This window comes from Pelmatolapia mariae, linkage group LG23, assembly GCF_036321145.2.
Source record: "Pelmatolapia mariae isolate MD_Pm_ZW linkage group LG23, Pm_UMD_F_2, whole genome shotgun sequence".
Lineage (NCBI taxonomy): Eukaryota > Metazoa > Chordata > Actinopteri > Cichliformes > Cichlidae > Pelmatolapia > Pelmatolapia mariae.
In genome coordinates this window covers 30,749,066-30,761,161 of record NC_086246.1, presented here as the reverse complement: position 1 = coordinate 30,761,161, position 12,096 = coordinate 30,749,066, and the positions used below count along the sequence as shown (strand labels likewise).

The window sequence follows — 12,096 nt, the reverse complement described above, 5'->3', positions numbered from 1 at the left end:
ACAACAATATCAAGATCAGTGATTGGCCTGAGGGTTTCAACTTTGCCCTCAATGTTTCCTGTAGAGGTGAAATGCTCAACATTTGATGTGTAAATGTTACTAGTTGTCAGGAATGAGGAGGTTTATTTGTTCTCAGCTTTGTTTAGGGTGTTCCAGTCAGAGCATGAAGTTATTGCAAGTTAATTATTGAAGCCATATTACAATGTATCAGCTGATTTTCGACCTATGAGCTACAGCTTAAGACTTGTTTGAAGTGTTTAATGAGTCTGTAGAGGGATAACAGAGATGATTCGGGGATTTTCTTTTTTTCTTGACACAGACGTCGTGAAGACACCAGAGAGCTGAATAACGAAGAAGCTAATGGGAGAAACGCAGAGTGAGTAGAACTTTGATTTATTTGAGCCTCCCAGGTTTTTCTCTCCATCACAAAGCAGCTGCTTTTATCTTTGTTTGTTAGCTTATGTGGTGAACATTTGAAGACTCTAATCTCTGAGGTCTTGAATTGGCTAAAGACTCCAAACCCCCAACAACGAAGTCTCCAGCATTCGGCTCAGAGCCTTTCAAACAGAATGAGCAGGTAGAGATTTGTTCATCAGATCCTTTTAAACACAGAAAGCCTGACTGTGATGTTATGTTTACTAAGACTCAGGTGTTCTTGATGTGCACCCTGAACGGTTTCATAATCAAACTATAAAACTGAAGTGCTGTTGCTAAGCTCTAGTTTGACTCTGAGGCTGTTTTATTGTTGTTTTATGAAGGAACAAAGTGCATTACTGGAATGGGTGAGTTCTTCCTGCTGGGTTCCTGTAAGTACCATTGTTGGGATGGATTTATGGAGGATCTGTGGAATTCACAGCAGTTCAATTGTAGTTAATCCCTCACACCTGTGTAACTACAGTTAATATTTAAATTTTGAGTTCAGTGTTATCGCTTCAGAAATTCAAATACATTTCTTCCTTTATCAATTATATTTAACCTTCTATTTCCAGATGTATTAAAATAGAAGGCATCAGCAGTAAACACTGAAATCGCAGCATGACTTTTCCTCAAACTCTTCAAAACACAGAGTCACACTGCTTAAGTTCAATATTTGTATCCAAATCTGCACCAAGACAGAGTCGACACAATAGATTTTTTCAGTTAATGCTAATAATATTTCAAATGTCGTGTGTGACAAGTGGAGAAGCACAGAGAGATTGTGAGTACCAAAATAACCTAAAATAGAGTTAAGCACTTATCCTCTAACTAACCACCATCAGTGTGTTTTAATAGTAGTAATGATGCCAACAGAAACTTGTCACTGATGTTTTCTGTTCAGCAATAAGCCAGTGGCAGGTTTAAGCTTATTAGTTCTTCTAAAAGTAAGTCTAGCAGTTTGGCAGCCATCCTGAAATACATCAGCTGATGGCAGCTTCTTCTGCGTCACACTGCCGTCTGACTGCCACATGAATGATTTGTGTTTCCTCTGCAGGTGAAGGTAGAAAGTGTGTGTGAGCTGATGTGGATGTGAATTCAGCAGCATGGATCAGTGTGAGGACAGAGAGGAGGGAGTCCCTCCCTCTAAAACCACTCTGTGTGGGGAACATGAGAGCCAGACCAAAGCTCAGAGGTGAGATGACCATCTCTAACTGTCCATGACTCTTCTCCATGTCACAGCTCAGCACTCATATCACTGCTCCATCATTATTCACAGGAACCGACCTGGACCTGAACCCAGCTGTGTGTCCTTAAAGAGTGACGGGTCAAAAAATCGCCTCATTTATTTTAAAGGACAAAAATCATCTGCAGAGAGGTGAGCTGTTAGTAATATGAACTTTTTGATAGTTATCATTTTGGTGCCTGTTGAAAGTAGGAACACGGGTAGTCCTGTAAAGGCCAAATTAAAGTGTTTATGTCTGGGTGAGACCATTCTCATTCCCGATGCATAACATACTGATGATTTGTCATGTCCTGAGGTGTCACATAGGAACCGGAAATGTAACCTTCTGCGCCCCTATGATGCGTGCCGGGTTGTGGATAGAATCCAATAGAATGACTCTCCCGGTGGTAACACACGTTCCAGCCGTGTATTCCAGCCCTAACCCTAAACTTAATCCTAACCCTAACCATAACCTTATCCCTACTCTTAACCACAATCCTAATTGTATTAGATAGTGTTTTCCAAAGCAATTCATAATGAGAAAGTAAAATAAATGTACATGTGTAGATTCAGTCCAAACAGTTCTCGTGCTTCCTCCTGTTTCTGAACGGGTAACATAGAGATGTGTTGGGTGGCCAAAAGCATAACATACCGATGATTTGTCACATTAAACATATTATGCTTTGGGATGAGAACGTTTGTCTGGGTGGTGCTCTGTTCTTACAGTGACTGTTTGGAGTTTCTTTATGCTGATTTACAGTCTGAAAAACAAGGTTGTATTTGGGATGATGGAGAGGTCTTCATCTGTTTTTGTTGCTGGAAATGAAAAAAAAAATCTGCTCTGTCTAACAGGACCTATGGGAGACCTGAACCAAGCAGTGTATCTTTAAAGAGTGATGGGTCAAAAAATCGCCTCATTTATTTCAAAGGACAAAAATCATCTCCTGCAGAGAGGTGAGCTATTAGTAACAATGACGCTGTTAGCTGTCAGTTTGGCATCTGATTTAAATGAATTGCTTTTTGTTGTTTCATGGCCCTAAACGGCATTTAAAAATATAAGGAACTGAGCAAGGAATACCTTTATTCTATAACATATATACAAGATGTACATTTAACCTTCTGCAGCTTATTGTGGGACCATCAATAGTCCTGCATAGTGTAAATGACTGTTTAACTTTGGGTGGTAAATCACAAACACTAGTCTGGAGTTTCCTTCTGCTGGTGCATGGCCTGCAAACCAGGTTCTCTTATGGATGACAAAAGTATTCTAAGTCTTCATCAAATTCTTTTGCTGGAAATGAAAAACCAATTTTCTTCTGTCTAACAGGATCTATCGGAAACCTGCAGAACTTAGATCTGACACAAGCAGGGTATCTTTAAAAAGTGACGAGTCTAAAGATCGCCTTATTTATTTTAAAGGACAAAAATCATCTCCTGCAGAAAGGTGAGCTGTTACTAACACTGATGCTATGTTAGCCATCAGTTTGGTGTCTGACTTAAATTAACTGGAATACTAAGGTATTAAGGAATTCCTTTATTATATAATATATACACAGATGTATATTTAAACGTCTGCAGCTTATTGTAGGACCATCCATAGTCCTGCATAGTGTAAATGGCTGAGGGTCACATCATGAAGACCACGAAATACTTAATTACCATTTAAATCCAAATCATATTTACCTCATTGATTGCAACTTAAACTAAAGTTGATTCACATTCTTTGAAATCTAGATTTACAGAAAACAACGGCAGATTATTGTGCAACAGTTCTTTATGTTGAAGAATGTACGTACCCATTCAGACACAATGAACTCAAGGACTCATTTTACCTGGAAATACCAAGATTACATCATCACCAGTGTTCACAATCTGACAGTGAAAACGGGACAATAGTAGAAAGTGACAGAGAAGGATCTTAACACTATCAAAGGAGATTTTGAAAGAATGTCAAACAGTTACTGAATCCTCTGAATGTGTGAATATTTTTGAAATTATTAGAATATAAGAAATAAGAAATATCAAATGAAAGGAGGATCTGTTGTGAAAATATAATATTGTTGTCATTGTTCCTGATAGACAATAAATTGATGCAGTCTATTAAGTGTATGGAAAATCCATTGATACTGATGCTGGTTGGTTTTAGAAAGAAAACATTCTGAATAAAAAAAAAAACCCACAACAAAAAAGTGACTGCATTAAATTTGCACACATATGCTAAAGTTATTTGACAAACATAATAGAAGGTGTCAGGTTGAATTTACACAATGACTTTTCATGGAATTAACACATAACTGTTTATCAGATGTAAAATGTTGAAAAAATGCTAAGCTGAGCAGCTGAGTATCAATGAGATCGGCAAGAGTGGCAAACTTTTACAACTACATGGAGTCATATATAATCTAAACACCTTAGTTTTTTTTTTCAGATGTCACTTACGTTGTCTTTCCCCTGTGCATGAACTAATATTCATGAGTCCTCCACAGACTGGACCAGGACAATTCAGAGGTTTCTAGTGGTCATTTTGTCCAGCAGGATCAAAAACAGCTGGACTCCATATTTATGGTGCGTACATACAGTATATAACAACCACTCTTACATCTATTATGTTCATTCATCTCCATGTTGCTCTTTGTAGACCAGTGGATGGACATGATGTCAGCATTATTTTGTCATTGACATAATATTCATATAATATTTTGTTCCAGCTGTTAGAGGACAACATCATCACGTTTGTGAAGAATGAACTGAAGAAGATGCATGAGATTTTGAGTCCAGATTATTTAGAGATGGAAGAAGATGATATGTCGAAGGATGACAATAAAAATCAGAGGAGTAAAAGCAGAGAGGCATTTGTGACAATTGTGTTACACTTTTTGAAGAGAATAAAGCAGGAAGAGCTGGCTGACCATCTGCAGAGCAGTAAGGGGATTTCTCAAGACGTTTAAGCTGCAGCATGAATTTAAAATTTAAAAATGTCTCAAGACTTACTGAATTGAAATTTTGGGATATTTTCTGCAAACCAAATTAATGTAATGTATTTATTTTTGTGTTTTCAGAAATGTTTGCTCCACTTTGTCAATGTAAACTTAAATCTACTTTGAACAAAAAGTTCCAGTCTGTGTTTGAGGGGATCGCTAAAGCAGGAAACTCAACACTTCTGAATCAGATCTACACAGAGCTCTACATCACAGAGGGAGGGACTGCAGAGGTCAATGATGAACATGAAGTCAGACAGATTGAAACAACATCCAGGAAAGCAGACAAACCAAACACAACAATCAGACTAGACAACATCTTCAAAACTTCACCTGGAATAGATGAACCAATCAGAACAGTGCTGACAAAGGGAGTGGCTGGCATTGGGAAAACAGTCCTAACACAGAAGTTCACTCTTGACTGGGCTGAAGAAAAATCCAACCAGGACATCCAGTTCATATTTCCATTTACTTTCAAGGAGTTGAATGTGCTGAAAGAGGAAAAGTTCAGCTTGGTGGAACTTGTTCATCACTTCTTTACTGAAACCAAAGAATCAGGAATCTGCAGCTTTGAAGACTTCCAGGTTTTGTTCATCTTTGATGGTCTGGATGAATGTCGACTTCCTCTGGACTTCCACAAAACTAAAATACTAACTGACTCCAGAAAATCCACCTCAGTGGATGTGCTGCTGACAAACCTCATCAAGGGGAACCTGCTTCCCTCTGCTCACATCTGGATAACCACGCGACCTGCAGCAGCCAATCAGATCCCTCCTGAGTGTGTTGACATGGTGACAGAGGTCAGAGGGTTCACTGACCCACAGAAGGAGGAGTACTTCAGGAAGAGATTCAGAGACAAGAAGCAGGCTTCTAGGATCATCTCTCACATCAAAACATCACGAAGCCTCCACATCATGTGCCACATCCCAATCTTCTGCTGGATCAATGCTACGGTTCTGGAGGATGTTCTGAAAACAAAAGAACATAGAGACATGCCCCTAACCTTGACTGAGTTGTACATCCACTTCCTGGTGGTTCAGGCCAAAGTGAAGAAGGTCAAGTATGATGGAGGAGCTGAGACAGATCAACACTGGAGTCCAGAGAGCAGGAAGATGGTTGAGTGTCTAGGAAAACTAGCTTTTGAACAGCTGCAGAAAGGAAACCTGATCTTCTATGAATCAGACCTGACAGAGTGTGGCATCGATGTCAGAGCAGCATCAGTGTACTCAGGAGTGTTCACAGAGATCTTTAAAGAGGAGAGAGGACTGTACCAGGACAAGGTGTTCTGCTTTGTCCATCTGAGCATTCAGGAGTTTCTGGCTGCTCTTTATGTCCACCTGACGTTCTTCAACTTCTGTGTCAATCTGCTAGAAGGAGAAACCTCTGCATGGTCTAAAGCATTTCATAAACTCAAACTCCAAAACTGTGGTGGACAATTTCTTCACAAGAGTGCTGTGGACAAGGCCTTAGAGAGTCCAAATGGACACCTGGATTTGTTCCTCCGTTTCCTCCTGGGTCTTTCATTGCAGTCCAATCAAACCCTTCTACGAGGTCTACTGACACAGACAGGAATGAGCTCAGAGACCAATCAACAGACAGTCCAGTACATCAAGAAAAAGATCAATGAGAATCTGTCTGTAGAGAAAAGCATCAACCTGTTCCACTGCCTGAATGAACTACATGATCGTGCTCTAGTTGGGGAGCTCCAACAGTCTCTGAGTATGGGAAGTCTTTCCACAGAGAAACTGTCTCCTGCTCAGTGGTCAGCTCTGGTCTTCATCTTATTGACATCAGAAAAAGATCTGGATGTTCTTGATCTGAAGAAATATTCTGCTTCAGAGGACGCTCTTCTGAGGCTGCTGCCTGTGCTCAAAGCATCTAAGAAAGCTCTGTATGTTACCATAAAGTTTTTAAGATCTATTCACAAGGAAGATAAAGACTGAATTTGCTGTTTTCTGTGTATTTTCTCTTAGGCTGAATAACTGTAACTTGACAGAGAGAAGCTGTGAAGCTCTTTCTCTGTCTCTTAAAGTAGAAGGCTGTGAGCTGAGAACTCTGGACCTGAGCAATAACAATCTGCAGGATTCAGGCGTAAATCTGTTGATAGCTGGAATGGAGAGTATGCACTGTAAATTAGAGAAACTCAGGTCAGATACATTGTTTGTGGTTTAATGTGAGAGCTGTTTGTTAATTCGAACCTTCACTGAATGTAGACAATAACATGCACTCCTGAATTTCTTAAAGCATTTAAAGTTTTCCAGTTTCATATTGAGATTTACACATTTATTTAGTAGTTTGTGGAAAACTTTGGAATTGTCTAAATTAGCAATTTATTTATTGATTTATTTTTTTACAATTTGTTTATCTTCAATAAGTATCAAGAATCTTTTTTTTTAGGCTTTAGCAGGTGCAGGGATTATATGTTATATATATCACGTGTGATTAAAAGTTTAAATTAGACATTTTAAAAATGCTTTTTTTTTCTTCTAAATTACTGTCTCTTCAGACTGAGCACTTGTAACCTTTCAGAGAAAAGCTGTGGAACTATGTCGTCAGTTCTCAGTCTCCAGTTCTCTAGTCTGAGAGAGATGGACCTGAGCAACAACAACCTGAGGGATACTGGAGTAAAGGCTTTGTCGGCTGGACTAAGAAGTCCACACTGTAAATTGGAAACACTCAGGTCAGAAATCATCAATTGTTTAGTTGATGAACATTTTGAAATCTGGATTGCATAAGTAACCCAAGCAGGGGTTAGTTACTTATGGAAGTTTGAGGGGTTTTCTTTAACATTTCCATTTTTTTTCTTCTTTAATTCTTGCCCACTGATAAAATGAAGATTTCTCCTTTGTTTGATTTTTGAACTTTGAGTTTTAAATCTGGACTAAATGTTTCTGATCAAAAAGTGAAAAACATACAAAAGTACAGTTTAGTGGAATGTAATGGTCAACACAGATATCCTGATTCAGGCTCAGTCATCAAGCTAAGTAAATCCCAAAAGGTTGATTCTGTTCATCTGGATGTAATGATGAACAGAATCAACCTTTCAGGATTTCAACACAGACTAGAAATTAAATTGGTTCGTATTATAACCAGAATGAATTATAATTTCAAAATCAATCTAACTTTTAATTTATAGTTATTATTTCATTAAAATTGTAATTTGTCCTGTACTTTTTTTGTGCTAATTAGCTGCTGTTCTCTAATAGCATCTGTAATGATTATTATGTGCAGGCTGTCGGGCTGTCTGATAACAGAAGAAGGTTGTACTTTTCTGGCCTCAGATCTGAGGTCTAATTCCTCCTGTCTCAGAGAGCTGGACCTGAGCTACAATCATCCAGGGGAGACAGGCATGAATCTGTTGAAGCAGCTGAGACTTGGCACTCTCAGGTACAGAGAATGTCTCATAGCATCACACACATTTGAACACCGACGACTTATCAGAAGAAAGAGTATGTGACGCAGGAGCTTTTATTTATTGTAATCAAAAAGTAAAGTTATGTGTTTAGTTTGTGGAGAGCAGATTGCTGTGTTAAGACAAGATTTTTGATTTTCAACATAATCACAAAAACACAGTAAGTCATTCTCTGATGGGGGAATTTAACACAGTGTTTAGTAGGTTCTGCCATGATAATATGCCCTGAGCTGGTATGTGTTCTGAGCCCTGCATGATGAGAGCAATTCCAAAATAGTTTAGAATGAAATGCACATGATTTCATTTCCCTTAACTTGCATTGTAGGGAAATGCTCCAATGATGTTCAGATTGAACTAATTGATATGCAGTCTGATTCAATACTGTCAGTCTGATTCAACTAGTATCACTGCTGGGATGGTATTTTTCCCTCAAAGAGGAGAACCTTCCACATATAGGTAGACCTGCTCAGAAGATGTTGGTTCTCTATGGATCTACATTTATATGTCAACAAACAAACACAGGAATGAAATTTAACAAATCCAAGTACAGATTCTCTGTCAGTGATGATCACCTGTCTGCTGTCCTTCACATTTCCACCTCAGATATTGGACCTGACTTTAATGGACAAACAAACTAGACTTCTCTCACTGAAAAAGAAAAAAGAACCAAAAAACTGAAGAAAATAACTAAAGTAATTAGTTTAATTGCTTAGTAATTAGTAAAATTAAACCACATTGAAATTGTGTAAAAACATGCATGTTTCATTCTCACTGATTTGGGAGTATTGATGAAATAGCTTTTAGTATGCTGTGACTTAAGGTGACTGTAGCTCAGGAGGTAGCACAGGCCAACTACTGATAAGAAGAGTAGGTGATTTGATCCCTGGCTGCTCCTGTCTGCATGCTTTCAATCTTTTTGTTGGACTACACTGTTTTTTTTTTTGTTTTTTTTTTACATGTAGCTGTAAGGTTTGGCTCTCTGCGCACCTGTGGAGGCATACAAGTGCACCGGTGAACCCCTTTTAACCTTAGCTTCATTGTCTTTTTAATTAGGAAGTCTCCTGTGAAAAGAAATGTTTTTTAAACTACATAACTGCGTGATGTTTAAGCTAATGAATGATCATTTTGACAAATAGAGATTACAATGATGATCCACATAATTTTAATTATGAATTCTGCTATAATAAAACAGACTAACTAGATCATGACAACCACTGGACAAGACTTCAGAAGCATTTTCTTCAAGTGTATTTGTGAAAATGTTGGACTGTTCCTTTATCAGTGTCTAAGAGCATGTGTATGAGAGCGATGTAATGTCCATGTGTGCATGCTGAAAGAGACTGTGCTGGTCTAATCCCCCTCCTCCTTTCAGGGTGGAGCCTGCTGGAGTCCGATGGCTGAAACCAGGAAGTCTGAGGAAGTGTAAGTGTGTTTTTAATGTGATTCATGAAAACAAAGCAGCACACATTCAACCATCTTCAAACTGTCACATCACTCACTCACACCTCTGATGTCAGGAGTCATCATCAAAGTGTCAATCAATGAACAGATGATGGATCAATAATTGCAGCTGGATTGTGTTTGTTCTCTCCATCAGATTCCTGTCAACTCACAATCGACACAAACACAGTACACAGAAAACTCAAACTGTCTGACAACAGGAAGGTGAGACAAGCAAAGGAAGTTCATTCATATCCTGATCATCCAGACAGATTTGAACGGCCTCAGCTGCTGTGTAAAGATGGTCTGACTGGCTGTTGTTACTGGGAGGTCGAGTGGAACGGAAAAGTTGAGATATCAGTGAGTTACAGAGGAATCACAAGGAGACGAGACAATGACTGTTTGTTTGGATGGAGTGATCAGTCCTGGAGTCTGAGCTGCTGTGATGATGGCCGCTACTCCGCCTGGCACAATAAGAAATCAACATCTATCTCTGCCGCCTCCTCCTCCTCCTCTGTCTCTAACAAAGTAGCAGTGTATGTGGACTGTCCTGCTGGCACTCTGTCCTTCTACAGAGTCTCCTCTGACACTTTGATCCACCTCCACACCTTCAACACCACATTCACTGAACCTCTTTATCCTGGGTTTGGAATCTGGTCCTCTGGTTCCTCAGTGACTCTGTGTGTAGTTTAGCATAATAGTGTCCTAACAGATAGTTTAGTCTGTACATGTCGGTCTCTTTCATTTTGAAACATGTTTTCAGATTTATGGATTCAGCTGATGTTTTAAACTGTTCTAAATGATTTTTTGTAAACTTCTTTCCTGGCTTTGTAAGTTTGTTGAGCAGCCAGGGTTCATCTTGATATTTATTTTTACTTTTGTTAGTGTAGTAGATTTTAACGTGTCTGTGGTCAAATTTGGAGAATTAAATGGTCCTTTAGAACCTAGATATACAGTTAGTCAGTTACCAATACTGAACATTGTTTTACTCTGTTGTGGTAAAGACTCAAATAAAACAGTGACAAAAAGACTGTAAATCATTCATTTACCTGTCCAGATGACCTCTTGTGTTATAATATAAGAAGATGTGCTCTATTTATCCATACCATGTATCTGGTCACATGGTCCAGCTTTACAGAATATTATATCTAAGTTGTGCTCTTCTTTTGGCTCCCTGGCCCTCAAATTTCTCTGTCATCATAACTGGGAGAGGCTCAAATGCGAGGATGAGGTTCAAGTGAAGCATGCAAGGAGGTACATTACCAAAAGAAAAAACAACCAGAGTGTTGATGTTCAACAGAAGTGAACGTAAGTAAAGGTGCAATAATAATGCATTAAGTGAGCAGCGCCCTCCAGTGGCAACAGAGAAGAACTGATCATCAGCACTGGTGAGCTCATGCCATTGTAAAGGATCCTCTGTCAGTCCATCTTGCCACAATTCACAAGGCTCTCTACTACTGCTAAAGTATTGGTCAAATTTTATTGAAACTTGCCCACCCTGATGACCTGATGTGTGTACATTACATACATACATGTGTGTATATGTCATTTTGTTTAATTATTGATATTGAAACAGGTCTGATCAGGTCGGGTTAGGATAGTTGCACTGCATGTGGCAATTAAAAACAACACACAGTAGCAGTGGCTCATGGTCAAAGTAGTCAATCATTTTACCTGAACCCTTGAATCTCTCCCTTGCTTATTATGTCCCCCCATCTATTTTCTTACTGCGGTAATTTCACCTTCCTCCATCTCTTCCTCACTCTGTTGTTGGGACTGCTGTCCCTCCTACAGCGTCCTGTGACTGTAAAGCCTGGTGATTAGTCGCTAGTCACTTTTGATGGTGCAGCAGCAGCATCACAGCAGCCCTCGCAGCTAACATGTCTGTTAATCTGACAAATTTTGCTGCACTTTATTTTTTTTTCTCTCCTCCACATTCCACATTAAATGCTGTACTATAAGGTGCATGAGCACACAGAAAATGTAGGGGAGGTCCCAGTTGCTTTAAGAGATTTGACTGGCTAATCCAATGTCACTAATGGAAAGTCTGGAATTTTAAAATATGTTTACAGGTTGATTTTTCAAAATGAGATTGTTGAGAAATTACTGTCAGAGTCACAGCTGTGAAAACATTTAATTCAACCTAGGTCAAAATAAATACAGTATCACAAAGTAAAACTGCTGAGAAAGTGCTCTTTTAAGTGAAAAACAGGTATGAATGATTATTTCTCTGTGTGTTACCCTGTGGTAATGTGTTTGGGTGTACACCCAGGATCATATTATGACTTTGACATATTATGACTTTAATTGATATCACTGTTTGTGTCATGGTGTGTGTATGGTTATCAGCAGTCATCTGTACAATTATCAGAGGTTGATTTAAAAACACTTCATGTCATCTACGTTCATTAAACTGACTCCATGCAGTTCATCTTCTCACCGGCAGAGGGACATAACTCAACATCTCACCAGAGTTAAAAGAGACATTGGTGACATTAGTGCTGTACATACTGATCTGATTAATATGGAACTTCATGTTTCTTTTATTATATCAATTTTTAAAACAAGCTATTTTTTTTTAAATAAAAAGGAACACGTGAGGCTGAATGTCATTAATATTTATACAC

At 38.7% G+C, this 12,096-nt stretch overlaps 1 protein-coding gene across 3 annotated transcripts; it reads left to right on the top strand.

Moving 5' to 3' along the window:
- Positions 1-10,474, top strand: LOC134620319 (NLR family CARD domain-containing protein 3-like). 3 transcript variants are annotated; one of them, XM_063466431.2, is made up of 13 exons: positions 1-376; positions 1,472-1,609; positions 1,694-1,792; positions 2,492-2,593; positions 2,967-3,083; positions 4,126-4,204; positions 4,348-4,561; positions 4,699-6,508; positions 6,591-6,764; positions 7,124-7,297; positions 7,849-8,004; positions 9,402-9,451; positions 9,627-10,474. In XM_063466431.2, exons 2-13 carry the CDS (start codon positions 1,521-1,523, stop codon positions 10,160-10,162), a joined length of 3,600 nt encoding a protein of 1,199 aa, XP_063322501.1. In that variant the 5' UTR covers positions 1-376; positions 1,472-1,520; the 3' UTR covers positions 10,163-10,474. The 3 variants fall into 3 exon arrangements, with proteins under 3 accessions (XP_063322501.1, XP_063322503.1, XP_063322502.1); XM_063466433.1 differs by lacking the exon at positions 6,591-6,764 and having other exon boundaries at positions 2-376; XM_063466432.1 differs by lacking the exon at positions 1-376 and having other exon boundaries at positions 1,342-1,609.
- Positions 10,475-12,096: the final 1,622 nt, after the last annotated feature.